We start from the raw sequence: 19,868 nt of genomic DNA on the forward strand, positions 1-19,868 counted from the left end.
TCAAAGGTCATGTTTGTTCAGCGGTGGGTACCTGGACAGGTAGGTGAGCCTGGGGCAGTACTAAATAATACATTTTACATTTCAAACCATGACATCACAGAATTTTCTTCTGAAGCTCCTCCTCCTCCTGCTATTAGAAACAGAATTAACACAGAGTACATGTTGAATCGATGCTCATACCGCCTTTAAAAGTCTCTTTCAGTCCTTCATGGCTGGATGTCCAACAGGAACAAAAAACAAACAACCCATTGTGACAAAGCAAACATGACTGAACTAGGACAATTTCATATTGCATCCAAATTAATAGCCATCTTGCAATGTTAGCTTTCTTGCAGATGTTTTGCTGAGTGGCCTAAATGTGGTTTTATTTTCCATCCATCCATCCATCCATCCATCCATCCATCCATCCATCCATTTTCTTCCGCTTATCCGGGGTCGGGTCGCGGGGGCAGCAGCTTCAGAAGGGAGGCCCAGACTTCCCTCTCCCCAGCCACTTCTTCCAGCTCCTCCGGAGGAATCCCAAGGCGTTCCCAGGCCAGCCGAGAGACATAGTCCCTTTTATTTTGTATTATTTAATTTTGAACCTTTGTTACATCCGTGTACAGCATATGACATTTCATGCAAGCCTTGTTACTTGCAACTATATACACTATGCATATTTTGGCGCAGACAGTTGTAAATTAGCTGTGAGGACATTACAAGTTCTGAAACATCATTCAACATATTCATTAAAAGTAATAATTAGTTCTACTCTATTTGACCTGCTATAAAGTTAGTTATGATAATTGTGTATTTTCCAACACACGTTTTATGCATGCCTCAGTTGCAAGAAATGGGATACATCCTGGAGAAGCCACCATTGCATCACTAGTCCATTTTAAACCACAAATTTAAATAAACAGCAAAATACAGTAGTACGCCATTCTACCCACTTTAACTCACAATGCACTCAGATCTAAACTTGACCTCTCTGTCTTAAATTTAATTTAACAGTAGTCTAAAATAAAATCACAGTCCACTGACTGCATGGATCCGTGTTCAAAATGTGTACTTGCTTGCTCCTGCATAGAAAGACAGAGACAGCTGCATGCATACCTGGTTGAAGAAGTTGCACCCCCTCAGGATGTCGTTAAATGATGCAGTGTGAATGTTATTAGATAACTTTACTGGGCCCCTTACCTGAAGATATCTTCCTTGCCCTACTAATTTTTACATTTCAGAAAACTCTTGGGCATACTCAAATAGAGTAGAACATAATCAAATTAGCCCTTTTTTTGTTTGAAAGGAAGAAGGAAGAAAAAAAAAGTTACCGAACTGTGCACAAATTGTTTTTTATATAAAGTAGGAACATCTATTAAAATAATTATCTAGTTAGTGAAAGTAGATAATTTTACTGTCACCAGGTAAAATTGTCTTGGAACACACGAAAGCCGACACGAAGTGGCTAAATATTTTCTACCCCAGATTTTGAATATCCGAGACAAATTAAACGCATCATATCTAACCGAGACCTGCCTCTTCAATTTCGTCACAGACCTTCTAAATAAGAGCTATTTGTGAAATTTAAAAAAAGATAAAAGCTAGCTTTAGCTCGCCGGCTGGATAAAATTTATGATATATTTATATTTTACGTGTCTTTTAATATAAAATAGAAATAAAGCGATATTGATTAAATATAAATAATTCACTTAAGGATTTTATTTTGATAGTAGTACCCGGAAGTTGTATTCTGTACGTCAGCGGCTTGTGGTAATTTTTTGTGTAGCATCTAGTGCAACAACTTCCAGTTGAATCTAATTCAGTAGCCTAACAGATAATGTAAACATCAAAGAGTGAAATCAAGACATTTAATATTTTGAGCTTTAAAAGTGACGTGTTCAAGCTTTCGGTTCCCACAACCAGAAACAACGAATGTAGGTTTGAGGATAACAACAAACTGGGGACGCCGTGAAGTACGCCAAGGTGAGACGATTATGTTGTCAAGTCACGTAGTTTTACATATTGTTTCTCGTTGCCCCTGCACATCAAGAGATTCATAAATCTTTTCCTCATTATCTTATTGACAGTATTTCCGTAAGTTTCAGATCTGGGGAGTTTACTGACCACAGGTTCAACGTTTTCTGTTGGAAAAACCACAGATTATCATCTAATATTGTTTGACTGTTTCTTTTGAAAGTCTATTAATTTTGTTTTTAATCATATAGATACACCCACTTGAAAACTGGGTCCCAGTGTTGACCCAATTTTTAACACTATTGTACAGTAGTATACAGTGTTTGTGCTTTCTGGACTCTTGACATCCCAAAGCCTTTCTTCACTCCAACCAAGCCTCCCACCCTGACGTGCTATATGATACAGAACACTGTTATTTCAGCTGTAATATTCATAGCAGCGGTTTATTTTTTCAGAAGACGTTCTGATGCACGCTTGTGTCTGGTTAGAACCACAGCTAACGAAAGAGGATTTCAACATCATCTGTCTCGTTTATTTATTTATTTACCAGTTGGATAGTTAGTTTGATGAAATGATATGACTATGCAGACGCACCAAGTCATAAAAGAGAAACAATGTGGCCCAGGTTTCTTTGCAATAAAAGCCAATTGAAAATTAAAGAATTGCAAGATTGTACCTATTTACTCATCAAATCAAATGTCCCTGATCTTTATTTGAATTTTAGTAAATTCCTAGTTAAATTAAAGTATGTGTATTAAAGTATGTGTTTGTTAACCAAGAGAGGTAGGACTTATTTATTTTTATGTAATGAAACAATAGGGGGAGAAATTATTTTTTTTAGTAATGAGCTGATAAAATATTAGAGTCAAGGAAATATTGGCAGATTCTGATCCTTTGCTGATTGATTTTGAAATGAAAGGAAGTTTGATAACTATTTTATGTTAAAGCAAAAATATAGCAAAAGTGATTTTAGTTTTTACTTTACTAATGCTCTTGCCAATGAACCACTCATATGTATTCTTACTCTGCACAATAATCTAAAAACCGTGAATTGTCGTCACTGTAAATTTACAGAACCACTAAAGATGTCTGCTTTTGGATCTGATTGTACAGGTTACATCATGGCTGATGATCCTCAGAGGAACTTTCGTTCTGCGTATTATGAAAAAGTGGGTTTCAGAGGAGTGGAGGAGAAAAAATCACTGGAAATACTTCTCAAGGACAATCCACTGGGTAGGCAACACTTTTAAAACAAAAACATGTCAGAAACACACATGCTAGATGGGGGTTCTTTGGAACATTACTGAAACAGCCCTGAAAAATATGAGATTAGTTTTGTATTTTCCCAAGTGTGGCAAAGTTAGATGGGTATGAAGAAAATAAAAGGTTTTGCAGTTTTACTTCTTCTCCAATTAAACGAAAGGGAGAAAAAAAATATGAATTTAAAAAACAATTCAGGGTTTTTCTAAAGATTTCTATGAAGGCCTTGCCCTCTGCTTTGCCACTTCACAACAGATGACACAGCTCATAAATATTTTGGTTTTAACCAGATTGGATTTAGATGCTAAACAAGTTATTTAAATTCCTTTTCAGATTTTGTGAAATGAATGTTTTGCTGGTTGCAAACTGTGATTTAAAGGATCTGTATTTAATCTAGGCTAATCCTGTCCTGTTTCCTAGTTTTTAAAGATTTTAAATGGTCTATGTTTGTCCAAATAACAATTATTAAAACTTTTTTCTGATTTGCGAGCAGATTCAGCAGCATCTTGTATGCATATATCGATAATGTCATAAAAACTGATGGAAATATAAAACTAGAGAGCTGAGTATTCAAAAGTATGAACATTTGGTAAATGGGAATAAAGAAGCTGTGGCATACTGTTGGAGTAAATATCCAATTAAAAATTGTATTAATTTTTTTTGTGTTGACCTAAAATATATGTGATACATTTAGCTTATGCTGCATCTTCTTGAGACAGTGTTACTTTAAAGCAATGATTTGCTGAAAAAGATCGTATTTATTGACATGTGAACCGCAGTTACAGCGTCAATTAAACCTTATTGTTGAAATGCTGCTTAAATGAGTGGGTATATAAAACTGATGAAAACTTGAAGTTTTTTTATTATGAAGTTTGTCTGTAGCAGAACTGAAAACAAAATACAATAATGATATATGTTGTATTGGTTAGAGATTATTAAGTAATCAACACACCTGAATAATTTTACCGTCCTGCAGATCTAGAAAAACTGAACACCTTCAGTCAGAGGTTCCCTCTCCCATCCATGTATAGGATTCATGTTTGGAAGGTGCTGCTGGGTAAGAAACCACACACACGCACACACACGCACACGCACACACACACACACACACACACGCACATTCACCAAAATATCTGCTTGTGGCTATTTTTTTTTTTTAGACTAATACTTCCTTATAAAATTTAAGAAAAATAAACAGAAATCATTTAAAACACACAGCAATCACTTGTGAAATTTGAATTTGAAACGTTTCCCTACTGGTTAATCATTCTGTATGGCAACTCTGTGCTCTCAATGTCATCATCCTGGGCGATTGTGGCTCTCTGGGTAGAGTTGTCGTCTTGCAATCGGAAGGTTGTAGGTTCAATTCCAGCTTCCTCCTGCCACATGTCGATGTGCCCCATGGCACTTAACCCCAAATTGCCTACCGATCTGCGTATCGGTGTATAAATGTGTGAGCGTTTGTGAGTGCGAATGGGTGAATGTGACTCTAGTGTAAAGCTCTTTGAGTGTTAAAAATGAAGCGCTATAGTCCATTTACCATCCTACTGTTAAAGCCGTGTGACATAGTACATTACTTGGCTTTATCTTATTTGCTAAATATTCTAGTCAATTTTATATCAGAATAATTTAACCACTTACCAACACTTATTTTTTCATGAAATCAGACATGGGAAAAGTATTTAAGAAGGAAGTAGCTGCCGGATGCCTCTGTTACTGCACATGTGTTTAGGAAAGGATAAAAGTCCATCTCCAAACCATCCAACGTCGATCAATTCTTCAGGGAAAGTCTTTTACAAGTGTAAACATTTACAACCTCTACTAGTAATGTTGTGGAAATTACAAAAAACTCAAAGTGGAGATGTTTGGCCAGAGTGTAGAGCATCGACTGGTGGTGGAGGAATGATGATCACGGTGACTCTGTCGTGGAGTCGACGATGGTGTCTTCTGTAGAAACAGGACAGTGATTGCAATGGTCCAGTCCAAGTCCAGGTTTCATCCTGATGGATAAGTGCTGTGTGATACATTAAGAAAGCTTTGCAGATGTCGGCAAACTGATGTGTTCCAAACTTCCTCCATAATGACGTGAGAGACTGATAAAGCCAGTCACAAAACACCGAATATGAGTTATTGCTGCTTAAAATCATTCTACAAGCTGTCAAATCATGGGGTGTACTTACTTTTTCTCATAGCTGATTATCTTTAATTATCTTCTTGAAGTGTAGTTGTGTAGAGGGGTTATAAGCTGACAACATCTCACCTTCCATCATCTCAGTCTCTGACTGTCACTATTCCTGCAGGTATCCTCCCTCCACACAGCGACTCTCACTCTTTGGTTGGAGGCTACAGGAAGGAGCAGTACCAGGACATTGTGGAAGCCTTGGAGGTGATGAGATACATCAACTCATCTACGCCCTCCACCCACATCTACCTACGGATGTTCCAGCTGGAAAGCCAGGTGCTCCCGCGATGCTCCGAGACCTTACCGCCGGTGAGATGTAACATCCTGTGGATCAGGGCCGAACTGAAGCTGCATAAACTCTCATCTTCAGGACATGATTCATTGAATAATGGCTTGGTTGTGGTCCAGATTTTACATAATTAAAGCTGAGCTCCATCATACTTGGAATTTGAAGCTTTTTTTATTTTTTATTAGCAACATACTGAGTTATAGCCAGCTAAAACCAGATATCTCAAAGATTTGTTTGTGAAAGCCATCAAGACATAATTAACCAACTAAATTAAAAGCATTGGTGCCAGTAATTGCAGAAGCAAACCCCACATTCTTGGGTTTGTCATGGGAGTGAGGTTTTATATCCCCCAGCTTGTCACTCCTGATTTTATTGCAGCAAACCAAAATGTGTTTGAAACGGCAAACCTCTTGCCTCACTCTTCCCGAGCGACAAGCTAGAACTGCTGAAGGGTTTGAGGCAACACCTCAAACAGGTTTGTATGATATCATGGTGAAAATAATATAAAAAATCTGCAAAGATAATCAGGAAGAGAACAGTGAACCTCCACAAGGCGGATTCATTCTTTGGTGCAAATATCAGATGCAATGTTCTTCTGTTTTAACATTTATCCACAAGAATAAACATTTGAGAATGTTGTGCCATAATAGGGTTTAGGATGAAGACAGGGTCTGTGTCTCAGAGGTAAAGTGTACATATCAGTCCCAGAGCAAAAGCAAACAGACCTTGCAAAGAAGCTTTATGAAGCTAGTGAGAGATCATATCCAGTAAACCGAGTTCTGAAAAACTACTGAATGAGGAAGAAAGAACCACTCCAAAACCAACATAAAATGCCAGATTGCAATTTGCAAATGTATTCAGGTGCAAAATTAAAATGTTTGATTCCGTGCTCTGATGTCAATAAATTGCACTGTTGTATTTGGAGGGGAAAGAAAAGACATTCTTACATACCTGAGAACAGCAACCCTTCATGTTGTGAGGATGTTTTACTGCAGGAGGGACTGGTGCATTTTACAAAATAGATGCCGTCATGAGGTGAAAACATGTGAATTGTGTGAAAATGAACCTTGGTAAAGTGTCTTTAGAACAATAAATTCAGTAGTTTGATGTGACCATTAAAAAAGCCTTTTTCCAAAAATTTGTGGAAAAAAGCTGAAAGGCAAATACTAAAGAAATGTCTGGAAAGTCTCGAATTTGTAAAATTCTCTTAATTTCTCACATTATTTTGGCATTAAGCAGATAGAAATAATCTTGGTAATAATAACATATGTAAAATGGGAAAAATTTAGTCCGACTTAATAGTGAATTCACACTGCAATACTGGAAACTCCAGCACGTGCAAAGGTTTGTTTTGTTAAATATTGCTGTGTTTCGTTTCCAGAATGACGAGAACGAAGACTTCCTGGCCATCAGCAGAGCCATGGAGGAGATTGTTGATGATTCCATCGACTGCTATTGGCTGATCAAGTGTTTCATAAATCAGTTCCACATTAAGTTTGGAGACTCGCTTCCTCACCTCGTAAGTGTTACTTCTGGCTCTGAGAAAAACTAGCATGTTTTCAAGCTCAATTAAACATTTTTTTATTTGTTTGTAAAACATGAAATAGGTCATTTTACGGCTGGATCCACCTGCTTCATTTTAGATGCAATAAATGCATAAAAGCTCAGCAGTAACCCTTCCTTACCTTTTTTATTCCTTATTTGTAAATTACAAGACGTACAATGTAGGAGTTTTCCACTGGGGATTTTGTCTGTATCGCCCATCCAGTAGAAAATTGTCTAACAAGTATTAACTACTCTTGAATCTACACTATTTTGTATAAATGAGGCCATAAAGTTAAGCTCTGTAAAAGTTTGAATCAGTGCTAAGTTTTCTTCTTATTTTTGGGGTTTGCTCTGTTGCTCTGTTGTAGCCAAAGAGTCTGGAGCATTATCTGAGTCAGGAGGAACCTCGGCTGCTGAACCACCTGAGGAGCATCGGGGCGCTGCCTCAGCTGCCGTACAGCCTGTGGTTCAAGCGCTGCTTCGCCGGCTGCCTGCCTGAATCCAGCCTGCAGAGGTCAGTTTACAGCCATCACCCTAATCCTACCAAACCTAGACAGTCACAACAATCTATTCACAGGTTGTTTAACAAAATGTTCAAAGTGGTTTTGCTGCAAACTAAGAAACAACAGGAAATGCAGTTGCTTGGGATTAACTTATTAGAAAAGGTTTCATTTTTCTTTACTGCATCACTTGAAAAGAGCAAGAATAATTCGTTGTGGCTCATACTATCCTGTTACTATTTCTGAGACCTTTAAGTGTTGTTGTTTTTTTTTTACAGAGTGTGGGACAAAGTGATCAGTGGCTCCTGTAAGATCCTGGTTTTTGTCGCCCTGGAGATACTGCTCAGCTATAAGATCATTTTAATGGGCAACACCCGGCCAGAGGGCGTGGTTAAGTTCCTGTGTAATGTAAGAAAGAGAGAAAAAATAAATAAATAAATAAATATATAACTTGCCTCTGTTTAAGATCTTAATCTTTCTCTTCCAGATACCTCAGGAAAACACAGATGCTATCGTCACTAAAGCCATTGATTTGTGGCAGAAATACTGCGGCAATCCGAACCACGCCGTGTAGCCATGCGGACTCAGGACTGCAGCAGGAATCCTGCCTCCTCCTACCAGGAGACCACAGCGTTCTCTCTGATGGGATCATTTCTGCTGAGCTTAACCCAAAACTCATCAGGAACCTCTTTTGATGAGGATTCCAAAACATTTTTTCTGGATGTCATCTCCCAACTGAGAACACTACAAACTATAATGAATGAAGTTGCGATAAAGACTGAAGAACTACCAATTATGGATGTGGATTTCTTTCTAATTAAAATCACAAACACTAACGTACATTTTTTTTTTATAAGTTTCTTTTTTTGTTTAAGAAATGCCATACATCATCGAATACTCACAATAAATTAATATCAACATGCAGTTCTCCGTTTACAAAAAGAACATTTGAAAATCCTTTCGGTTTATGTACATCCTCTTAGAAGACTGAGAATATTTTTTCTCCCAAAACAATTTCAAACATACAAGAGGCAGCAGGAACACTGACTCTTATTCACACACAAACACACACACACACACACACACACAGTTAAATAAATCCTCAGTAACACAGTCAGAAGTACAAATTTGTGGATGCAGTTTGAGCTGTGAGGTGGCAGGTTTCTCATGTTTTATTTTAACAAGGCGGATCCCAGACAGTTCAGTCACTTCGCTGCGTCAATAACTAGTATTCAATTTTAAATAGTCATTTGGCAATTCAAAAATTATTGTAAACACTACTGTAGGCACAGTGACGCAGCAGATTACCGAACTCTGGTGAGTTAAAATGTCAAATTTCTGGGAGTCGATTTGGTTTTTGATTCTGATTTCAGGACAAGTTGGCTCAAGTTTTAGACTAATGTGTCCCCTCCAAACACCAATGAACAGGATTATAAAATAATAAAAAAATTAATAAAAAAAAAAACACTGTTCCCTTCCACAAACTTGGCACAGATTCCCCAACATCAGAAGTGTGGCAAAATTAAATATTTCCTCTTCATCATAAAAATGACAGTTAAAAGCTTTTGAATATCAAGAAGTCATCAAAATTCCCATTGAGGGAAAAGAACAGTTCTGAGTTTGTTTCTTTTTCAGCCCCATAACCCTCCAACATCTGAAAGTTTTTGCTCCTACTTCCTGACTCAAACAGGTTGATGCCGATCAGCAGTTACTTTTTTTTAAGATTAAGGTCTTAAAAAAGTGGCAGCAGGATTGCAGACTACGGCCGATGAAACCTGCAGAGGGGAAAGATTAAAATAAATTCTCAATCTGTTAATGAAATATGTAAAGACACAATATTTCCTGGTAAGGAACAAAAATTCTATGTGCACAGCCACACAAAAAGGAATAATTATCAAATGCGACTTTGCAACATCTAAACCAAGGAAAATGATCAAAAGTTTACATAAAAAACAGAACATAACAAAGAAACTCCAACATGCTGCTACCATGAGCGTCGCATTTCCACAGCCATTCCTCTTAAACCTTGTACTTTTCCTGCAGCCTCATTTGTGTTGCTGGGTTATGATCAAACAGTAAAGCAGTGGCGTCTCTGCTGCTCCAGTCTGGCAGCAAAAAGTAATTTCGGTCTCAGAAGTTTCCTGATAGGACCTTCCAGTTTGGAAGATGATTGGAACGTTCATGCTTGGCTGCCTTTAATTATGATTTAACAATTAGGTACAGAGTCAGCAGCTTGAGGCTGACCAAGTGGAACTCAAACTGATAATAGTTGTGGGTCGTGTAGAACAGCAGGACTTTCACCGACTACTTCTTAATGTCCACTTCTCAACAGAGTTTTTTCACAAACCTGGTCAGATGGCGGCTCGACTCGTGCACCTCCATCTCTGTGCTTTTAAACTCATTCAGCTCTTTTCTGATGGCAGCCTGAGGACAAACAGAAATAAACACAACTCGATTAAATCCAGATTTTATTTTTAAAAAGTGAAGTGAAATATTTTTCCCCTCAGATTTCTTCAGCTTTTTTTTTTTTGTTGCACTTTAAAGGTTCAATTAAAACTCATTTTACTGCAGACAAACATAAATTGGTTAGACGCAAAGAGAGGTTTATTTCTTTAAAGAATTACAATTTCTAAGTCTTTGTGTCTCCAGAAATTCACAGTCATTAACAACAAATAGAGGAAAAAATGGAGCAGTTATCCAAGGAACCAAACTACCAAAATTACTTTTTAGTAATTCATCAGTTTGTGAAAATAAACTCAAAGTGTGCTTTGGTAATGCAACAACAACTCCAACAAAACACACTATAGCATGCCCACTTCTCAATGGCTTAAAGAAACCCAAATTAAGGTTATGAAGTGGCCTACTCAAAGTCTGAAGTCTGGAGCTGCCGAATGACAAACGAATACTTTTTTACAGTACTGTGTGCTTCAGTTCTGTTTTGATTTTGTGCTTTAACCGGACCTTATCGGCTGCTGTTAACCGAGTCCATGGCTTGTCTGCTCTCCTGTCGTAGTCCTGAGCCTCAGCGACTTCCACGTAGTCGCTGAATCGGATGAGGATCTTGGCCTCCCTCAGCTCCTCCACTGTGGGCCTGTTGCTGAGCTGGACAGTGGAAGAAAAAAACAGATGACGAAATATTTTGCATGAAATGAAGTTCCACAACTTCGCACACATTTCAAGTGAAAGGAAGCCACCAAGTTAAAAGAAGCAGTTTAGATTCACGTTGTGTGTCGGCTTCTCTCTAAAGCTTTTCAATCTGCTGCTTATTGTGCTGAAGTTGCATGTTTTTGAAAGCAACAGGAACTACACTGTCAAGAAAATACTAAATTTGAGTTGCCTCAGCGGGCTGCACAGTGGCGCAGTTGGTAGAGCTGTTGCCTTGCAGCAAGAAGGTTCTGGGTTCGATTCCCGGCCCCGGTCTTTCTGCATGGAGTTTGCATGTTCTCCCTGTGCATGCGTGGGTTCTCTCCGGGTACTCCGGTTTCCTCCCACAGTCCAAAAACATGACTGTTAGGTTAATTGGCCTCTCCAAATTGCCCCTAGGTGTGAGTGTGTGTGTGCATGGTTGTTTGTCCTGTGTGTCTGTGTTGCCCTGCGACAGACTGGCGACCTGTCCAGGGTGTACCCCGCCTCTCGCCCGGCACGCCAGCTGGAGATGGGCACCAGCACCCCTCCCGACCCCACTAAGGTTTTTTCCTCTGGTGCAGGAAAATGGATGGATGGATGAGTTGCCTCAGCCAGCGCTGCATTTCTTTCATCAGATCCTAGCATTCTTCAATTTGTAATCTGTCTTTGTCCATTCTGTCCCTGTCTAACGAAAAGGGAAGAACCAGTTTATCAGTATGTTTTCCAACACCTGAGTCCAGGGAGCTCTTACGAAATTCAGGTAACTAATGTAGCTTTTGTTGATTCTAGATGTTTGGGGTTGAATGTGCGAAGTTTGGATGGTCAATCATCTCAAAATTTAAATATGTTAACAGATTGGCTTTTATTCTGAGTGGAAATAAATAGTCTAAATTCTCATTAAATAGTACAATAATTTAACTGAACAGTATTTTGGTCTAAATTGGACCAACAGCTATAATAGATACACAAGAGTTGATGGACCTCCGACTGTGTTTGATTGTTAAGGTTGTTCTTTAAAATCCTAATGAATTTGTCTCTACCAGCTAACAATGCTGGCTTCTCAAAAACTGATATTAAAATATTATGTACAGATATTCTACTTTAAAAATCTCAGTCTTAAAACTATTTCAGCTTGAGATACCAAATGTATTTTTATTATTTTAAGTCTAGTCCGTTTACTGAACTCCACCGTTTTTTATTACTAACCTTTTACAAAAATGTCCACTTCTTAAATATTAAGTCCTAAAGTATTGAATCATAAAATATTCATATTTTTCCACTTTAAACAAGTCAGCCTTTGAAAATCTAAAATCTACTTCAGAATATCTACACGGCCCAAAAAACCCCCCAAAAAAACAGCATAGGTTAAACCAGGTTCATCTAATCAGGTCTGTAGATTACCAATAGTAGTTTTTCTGCCTGTCTTACCTTTTTGGATAAATGTCTCTTGATCTCTCTTTTCTCTTCCTGCTCCTCCAGATCATTTCGAGCTGAAAGCAACACAAAACAAACACGTCAAAACACGAGCGATGAATAATAACCTGTCACTGAAATCGCAAAGCCACTTACGTTTCAGAATGTTTCTCTGTTCCAGCTCCTCTGCTGTCGGCCTCTGGCTCAACCGCCTGAAAAGGAAGAAAAAGTCTACACTTTAATTTTCACATGCTGTTTTGCAATATCAGAACCACAAGCTGTTCCGATTTCAGAAAGAATATTATATACGATAGGGGATGGATAAAAAAGAAATGGAAAATAGATTATTAATAAACGCTTCTATTATGTTCTTTGATCAAACAGAACATTTACATCACAGCTTAAACTGCAGATCACCATGAAACATCAGCAGAGATGAAAGAAGCAAGAACAGATTAGTTGTTAGTGAAGTACACACTGTGCCATCACTGTAGCTTTGAAGTATCAGGATGTAAGATCAGTTCTATATAAAAAAAGGACTAATACATAGACAGATGTCCTATTACATAAAATATAAAAACGTATGAAAATAATTTGTTTGCAAAAATGAATTTTCCACTGATTAATAAAAAAAGTGTATAAATACATTTTTGGCATGCAATATTTTTGCTAAGAAGTAGAGAAACTCAGAAAAAAATATTCATTTCAAATATAACACCCCTTAGTGGTTCTGTTATTTGTTTGTTTCTTAAGAAACCAACTTCTTAAATGGAAATAGTTAGAATATAAATCTGTAATTGGCATAAATTGTGCTCAACTGCATGAACGTTGGAAATAAAATGAAAGCACACAGTGCAGAGTGTCGGATTTTACTTTAAACAATGAGATGTTATGTCAAGCAAAGAACAGACACGTTTTTGTTGAATATAGTGAAAGCAGAGAAAAAAATAAAAATTGGTATTGCCTACCAAAAAGGAAATAGTTGCTGAATCATTTTTTTTTTAGCAGTTTATCTATGGGTATATTTATTTTTCCCTTGTTTAGAAAATGTGGGATCATTTAGTGATGTTGCAACCTCCAACTGGACCACTAGATGTCAGTAACGGCAACACACTGAACCTCTAACTCCGCACTGACTCACCTTTTTTCTCCCAACCCTGCACACTGATGTTCACTTTCTATGTTATCAATTTGAATCTTCACCTCTACTCTCTCTCTCGTCTTTCAGTAAACACTGATTAAACTCCGAGTCGGAGCCTCACCTGGTCAGTTTGGTGGCGGTTTGTTGCCGGTATTCCAGACGCTCCTGGTCCGACTGCATCGGCAGGATGTTCTTCTCTTGCAGCTCTCTCTTTGATGGACGGTTACTGAGCTTGATGGCCAGAGAGTCTTTCCGTAAAACCTTCATGGCCAGCGTACCTTCAGCAGAAAAAAGTAAGAATGTCATTTCAGATTGCAGGGTCAGACTAGGCTTTTTTTTTTTTTTTTGCTCCATTGTTAATATTACAGGGTATTTAGGACTAAGATGCAAGATGCTGGATGCTCAGTTTACTTTTCCTGCTTAGGCAAACACTGTGGAAGGTTTTCAAAGAACATTCCAAATTTGTCCTTTATATTTTTTATTTTCCCTTTGAGAGTTCTTCCTTTGGGTACTTTCCAGTAATTTATTGACTTTTAGTAATCTAGTATATTACATTAAATGCTAATTATCAGCACAGCACACAAATCTCTATTTATAAAAAGGAAAGCAGCTTACTTGTAAGCAGTGTATCGTCATCTTCTTCCTCTTCATCTTCATCATCTTCTTCCTCTTCTTCATCATCATCATCGTCCTCCTCCTCCTCCTCCTCTTCTTCTTCTTCTTCTTCCTCGTCCCTGTACATGCCAGGCAGCTCTTCATAGTCAGCCTCATTTGGGAGATTTTCTTTATCGTCATCGCACTCGATCATCATGGCAGGAACAGTGTGCATCATGGAACTGCGGTAAAGTGAGCGGGTCAGAGGTCAGAGGTCAGCCAAGCAAATAAATGCTTAAGTAATAATGTGACAACAGCTCAGTCGGAGACTACAGACAACGTTCAGACTATAAAGTATTTTCTTCAATGAGTTCAACAGAAAATACAGCAGGAAGTTTCACCCGGCTTAAACCGGAGCAAAAGTTACAACAGAGTTTTGAATTAAAAAGAACAAAATAAATTTGGATACAAGCACAAGAAGCTCATGTGTGGATTTAATATTTGTGAGACAAAGTTTATCAAACTGATATAGGAAAGTCTTGAAGGAGAGAACATTTTTATGCAGTTGAACACATACAGATTTTTCTTCATGGCTACCACGTCCTCACCTCTCAAACCTCTGCATGGTGAGGGCAAGCGTCTTGTTGAGTTCCTCTATGATCCTGCTGGGCGGGTGCAGGGGTACCGGCAGCGCCCCATACTGCAGCGAGTGTCCGCCCATGCCAGTGTGGCTGGGTGGGCCGGGGCACTTCTGGAAGGCAAGAGGAGAGGGCTCCATGCCCCCCGCGGGAACGGAGATCAGGAGCTTCTTCGGAGGTAGAGGAGGAGACAGCTTGGCTGACATGCACGGCAACTTCACAGGGGTGCCGTCTGCGAGAGGAGGAGGAAATAGCAGAAAGAGAAACATGGACACCGATTCAGGCACAGAGAAGAGCTCACCTGTGATGTGATTGGGGAGTCTGCTGAAAGGTTTGGGTGGAAGAGCAGGCGGCTGTTTGTGTAACGTAGGAGGTCTTGAGCGGGGGGATTCTGATCCGTCAGCAAGAAACGCTGCCAAGGCCTTTGCGGGTGGAGTCGGGCTGGAGTTCTGGGCCTGGTCTGGTTGACATGTACCCTCACTTTGCATTTGAAACTCCAAACATCCGGCTGTGAAATAGCAACAGCGAGCGGTCAGAGGGCGCTACGTTTGGCAAAAACAAAAACAAACAGATGACGGCGGTTGAGGTTTTGCTTCCTACCTACAGCGGCTGTCGCTCCTTCCATCAGCTCAGGACCTTCAGGTTCAGGTGGGATAGAGCTGAGCGCTGGGGAGCGACCGTTCTCCATCTTCATCTCCTCCCTGAGAACTGGAGAGGATGTCCCATCTACAGAGGGAAAGACAGAAAATAGAAATCATATAAACTGTATTTAAAAAAAGTGTCAGATCTAAAACACCTAGAAAAAGTTTCACATTCTCACCTTTCTCATAAACCTCCTTCAGGAGTCCTTTCTTGATGAGCTCCTCTCTGCTTTGGCGAGTAGACATTTTCCTCTCCAACACTGAGGAAACAAAACAAACCATCATGTCAAAAAAAAAAACAATCAAACTACAGCTGAAAGTGATACTATTGATGATTGTAGCAGCAAATCATCAATAGTAAAATAGTAAATCAGAAGGGATTTACTGCAGATATTGCCCTCTGAAAGTCATACATTCTTCATCTCACCATCAATTCTTACAAAGACACGGACAGAGCTCCCATCCCTTGCTCAAGGAAGAAACACCCCAATCAGAAAGCTTCCAGTGGCGAAATGTGCCTGTTATCTTTTTTCCATCTCTTTCTCATGTTTACTCCCATCAGTCTGTGGACTCTTAGCATTTTGGGGCAATGCTGCTTGTGTCGGGTGTGAACATCTGCTGCTGTGAGACTCTGTCCAACTGGCTAAATATTACGTTAGCATGAAAAATGCAAGCCGTTAACATTCGCTATATTAGCCAGCAATTATCACACTCCAAGCAGTCCATTATTGTATCAATATTCATATAGCAATCGGTGTGTGTGATATGAATATTGCCCAGTTGTTGTAAACTGTCTGAAACTGAACCGTTGAACAACTATTGTCCTTTAGTTTTATCTTCTGCTCAAAAATAATCTACATCCACAGCATAGTAATTTGGAACAGTAATGTGCCACACAGGTGAACACATGTATTACTTTAGTATTATTTTAATCTACACTTTCCATATCGTAATATTCAGACAAGAAATTTTCATGTAGTAACTTTTATTCAATGTCAGAAGGAAAAAAAAAACCCAAAAACTTAAATTATGATGTGTTTTTACTGTATACTGCAACAAATTAAAATGCATTAATCCAGACAAAGCACACGGTGGACACAGCATGCAGCGACCTGTGTCTACAGATATGTGTTTAATTAGATGCACATTCTGTGTTTGGATGCAGAGGAGCAGGTAGATGATAGATGAAAACAGATCTGCAGCGACAGCTGGGGGAGCAGCTTGACTGCCATATGTTTGTTTCTCTCAGTGAGAACAGGATGTAAAGCTATTTATCCAGCTGAGAAGCAGCAACAGCGGCTGTTCCTGAAAGCAAATCAACCTTTTTGTTTCTCAGGGTGAATATTGCAGCACATGTGAGTCATTTCCTAGGATGTTTTCCGGATTTGTTTGGAGATTTCCAAATATCAGAGCATTCACCTCATCCCTGCTGTGTAGCACAGTGATGGAGGAGTGATGACATGGGCTTGGTTGTTTTACCCTTTCAATTTACAGTCAATTGTGTTACAGTATTTCATTTTTCAAACTGTGAGATCTGTGCAAGGTTAGACTTTTTTGACGAGTCTTAAGAAATAGGACAGCAGAACATAAACATTTTTCAAAACTTCACAAACTTTCAAAGGCTGCCAGAACTCAGTGATGGTTTGCTGGTTAAATCAGGTGCTGACAATCGAAACCTGACCTGACCTTTGTGCTTTTGACAGTTTACACAACCACCATGACACATCAGCAGAGTTCCTCTACAGCACTGACCTCAAAAACGACTCCACAGAGCTCTGTGGGTCTGTTGCTATTAGCAACATGAAGATATTCATCATTTGTTAATATACAGAGGGGAAAATAAGGCATTTAAGGTTCATTCTGCTTCAGCTCTGACCTGCAGAGGTCTGCTTGAACTTCTCACTCTTCTTCTTCCTCCATTTCCAGGGTTTAAACAGGCGTCCCAGAGTGGCAAACTTGCTCCGGCGGCGAATGGGAGGCGTGTGGGTTCCTGGTACCAGAGAATCAGAGCGCATCGATGCTAGTCGCTCCACGTCCTCTGCTGGAACAGCGAAATGAAAAGATAAAGTCAAAAACAAGCAGTTGGACAATATCTGTTGATTAAACTAAAGCAGGAAAGATGAGAGGGAGGAAGAAAAGAAAGAAGAAAAAATTTAGTCAAAAGAAGAAGGTGGAAAGATTTGAGAAAAGGAAGGTTTCCTCAAAGGCAGGTAAAATAATTTGTGTTTGTGTAAACTTTTTCCAAACATAAAATAAAAACTTTATGTAGACGGCTTTTCTAATTCCAGAAGTTAACATTTTTCTTTCTAATGTTCCTCCCAAAAGTCAGAAAATAAAACTAAACACCAGCCATATAAAAACAGAATCAGTTGATCAGCCTTCAAAATCTCAGAGTTTTAGTTTCCTGCTTTAAGACAACTCACACACCATTAAGGTCTTCATCTGCTTTTATAAATCTCAGTAAACTCAGGTTATCTACAGGGGAGTTATACGTAATCACTTCGCTTTTTGTTTTCATTCCAAACATGAAATAAAACATTCCTTTGGCTGCTTCTTCTAACAATGACCATTTTAAATGCATAATTTGGAAAACCAGATAATCCCAGGTGTCGGCGGACATGGTCTTCATCAGCAGAAACTATTTGTAAGAAGGAAAAGGGTCATCAGAGGAAGTCTCAGTTAGCTGAAATCCCTCAGCTCCTCTGGGAAAGAACTTGCACACAGCAGGCATTTGAAACGACACATTTCCCATTAGATACAACAGCCTCTGCAGAGAAAGGACACGACCCGGGGAGCTGGGAGCGATGGATGGCAGAGGAACGTTTGAGAGGCGAGAGTGGATGTCAGCACACAAAGATGCACACACAAATAAACTCCTGACAGTTTATATGTTGATTCTGATCCATCTTTCTACAGTGACCCTGACCATTCATCAGAGACAAATGAAATTCAAATTGATATTTCCACCCCAAGCAGAATAATTATTGCTTTTAGCTGTGGACTGGAATCGGATAACTCCCTCCGGGGTTGTGCTAAGATCCACTGAATTGTTTGCAGTTGGATTATTCCTGCTGCCGGCTGTCAGGCAACAATCACTCAAACATCACTCTAGGTTGTACATCTGATTTTTAAAATAATCAATAACTGGGAAACAACAAGAGCAGAATTTAAATGCTCTGATCAAACATTTTTTGAGATGCTTCTTGAATCCTGAGCTTCTATACTGTTTTCTGGCTCTACGCGGCAGAACAGCAACTACAATCTGAACACGGTGTGGATGATGGAAAAACAAAGTGACTGTAAGCCAGTAAGCAGCTGCAGAGAAGGCAAACCCCGAGGCGAACTTGAAGCAAGAGGGACGTTAATTCAGATCTGGTTCTGGAGCGACGTAGCAAACATCTACAAGAGAACTTTGAGCAATGAATCATTCAGGAGTGAAAAGTCTCAAATCCAACAGGATCTCTAGGGCACAACATTGGTACCATTAGTCAGAAAAGGCTCAATTTATAACATTTCTTTTGTTGAAAATAACACTAATGTCCTGAATATTGTGATTAAAATGGTCCAATGTTCCCTCGATCTGTCTGAGAAGAGATAAGCAGGTCAAATACAAAAATCATGGCCTTTTACTTTGCTCATTAAAAGAATCAAAATGAAAATTCCCACTTTTTTCTGTCTGTAAAATGCATCAGCATGCTGCTTTGGTGCTCACTGTTTTGAGTTTACCACAACTCAGATAATGCTTAAAAAGCTTAATAATACATGTAAAGCTCCAACCATAAAGAATAACATTAATCAGCATCTGTCAGTAGAAGCTTGATTGAAGCATCACTAATAAATAAATGTTAAAATAATATTTTACATCATCAGATAATCCCTGAATTCCTCTTTAGCTGATCTACAATTGCTTTCTTTCAATATACCAAGTGCACCGTTTACCAACATAAGCCAGGATTTCTGGAAAATCCTGGATCTGAATTACTTTAATATGTAACAATATTTTGAGCATGTTGAACATTAAATCTGGCAATGCGTTTGACTGCTTTCTGTGTATCTCAAAAATGAGATGCTCGCTTATCAAAAGACGAGAGATATAAAGAAAAAAGTGAACTGAACTGGATGAGAGAACAAGTGTTGGTCGTTTGTCTTCCTCTTCCATCTAAAGTTGGAAATTGGATATGGGAATGAAATCAAATCTAATGGAATAAAGTAAACTAAGTAAACCAACTAAAATCCTAACTAACTTCTATCTGCAACATAAATGTTTGCATCTTTGATAAAGTAATAGCATCTATAATTTGTCTAGCAGAAAATCTCCCACAGGTCAGTGGACAACTGACTAATAAGTCCCAACATTAAACAGAAGTGCAGCAGGTCTAGATGTAATAAAGATTCATACGCTGTTCTGCTTTCACAGGTGGATCAGGGAACAGAAAGTGGGAAGCAAAACTCAACACAAAACCAGAATATTTGACTAGGTTTTATTGTAATTAAAGATAAACAGAGGAGAAAGATTGGGGTGGGAGCGGAGGGTGAACTCTAAAGAATAAAACCATACTGATTCAAACGCCTCACAGGAAGTTAAA

At 38.8% G+C, this 19,868-nt stretch overlaps 2 protein-coding genes across 5 annotated transcripts in view; one reads left to right on the forward strand and one right to left on the reverse strand.

Moving 5' to 3' along the window:
- Window positions 1-1,728: 1,728 nt before the first annotated feature.
- Window positions 1,729-8,569, forward strand: tbc1d7 (TBC1 domain family, member 7). The gene is made up of 8 exons (XM_008406716.3): window positions 1,729-1,962; window positions 3,067-3,186; window positions 4,190-4,270; window positions 5,514-5,704; window positions 7,066-7,203; window positions 7,598-7,743; window positions 8,008-8,137; window positions 8,217-8,569. Exons 2-8 carry the CDS (start codon window positions 3,075-3,077, stop codon window positions 8,301-8,303), a joined length of 885 nt encoding a protein of 294 aa, XP_008404938.2. The 5' UTR covers window positions 1,729-1,962; window positions 3,067-3,074; the 3' UTR covers window positions 8,304-8,569.
- A 209-nt stretch (window positions 8,570-8,778) lies between these two features.
- Window positions 8,779-19,868, reverse strand: part of phactr1 (phosphatase and actin regulator 1) — a 34,425-nt gene continuing 23,335 nt past the window's right edge. For 2 of the 4 annotated variants that reach the window (XM_081606196.1, XM_017304543.2), the window contains exons 2-13: window positions 17,159-17,323; window positions 15,462-15,542; window positions 15,242-15,367; window positions 14,943-15,149; window positions 14,612-14,873; window positions 14,025-14,245; window positions 13,531-13,687; window positions 12,425-12,480; window positions 12,284-12,345; window positions 10,691-10,831; window positions 10,077-10,153; window positions 8,779-9,504 (exon numbers count right to left, since the gene is read on the reverse strand). In XM_081606196.1, coding sequence (XP_081462322.1) covers window positions 9,489-9,504; window positions 10,077-10,153; window positions 10,691-10,831; window positions 12,284-12,345; window positions 12,425-12,480; window positions 13,531-13,687; window positions 14,025-14,245; window positions 14,612-14,873; window positions 14,943-15,149; window positions 15,242-15,367; window positions 15,462-15,542; window positions 17,159-17,323 — 1,571 coding nt within the window. In that variant the 3' untranslated portion in view covers window positions 8,779-9,488. Of the gene's footprint in view, window positions 9,505-10,076; window positions 10,154-10,690; window positions 10,832-12,283; window positions 12,346-12,424; window positions 12,481-13,530; window positions 13,688-14,024; window positions 14,246-14,611; window positions 15,150-15,241; window positions 15,368-15,461; window positions 15,543-17,158; window positions 17,324-19,868 lie in introns of all 4 variants that reach the window. The other 2 variants (XM_008406717.3, XM_017304542.2) reach the window with 1 other exon arrangement.

The sequence above is a fragment of the Poecilia reticulata genome, chromosome 4, assembly GCF_904066995.2.
Source record: "Poecilia reticulata chromosome 4, P_reticulata-male-v2, whole genome shotgun sequence".
In the NCBI taxonomy this organism is placed as follows: domain Eukaryota; kingdom Metazoa; phylum Chordata; class Actinopteri; order Cyprinodontiformes; family Poeciliidae; genus Poecilia; species Poecilia reticulata.

Coding starts and splice junctions, on each gene's coding strand:
- tbc1d7 (XM_008406716.3), top strand. CDS start 3,075: ATGGCTGATGATCCTCAGAGGAACTTTCGTTCTGCGTATTATGAAAAA. Junction 5,705..7,065: donor GCTCCGAGACCTTACCGCCG/GTGAGATGTAAC, acceptor TTTCGTTTCCAG/AATGACGAGAACGAAGACTT. Junction 7,204..7,597: donor GAGACTCGCTTCCTCACCTC/GTAAGTGTTACT, acceptor GCTCTGTTGTAG/CCAAAGAGTCTGGAGCATTA.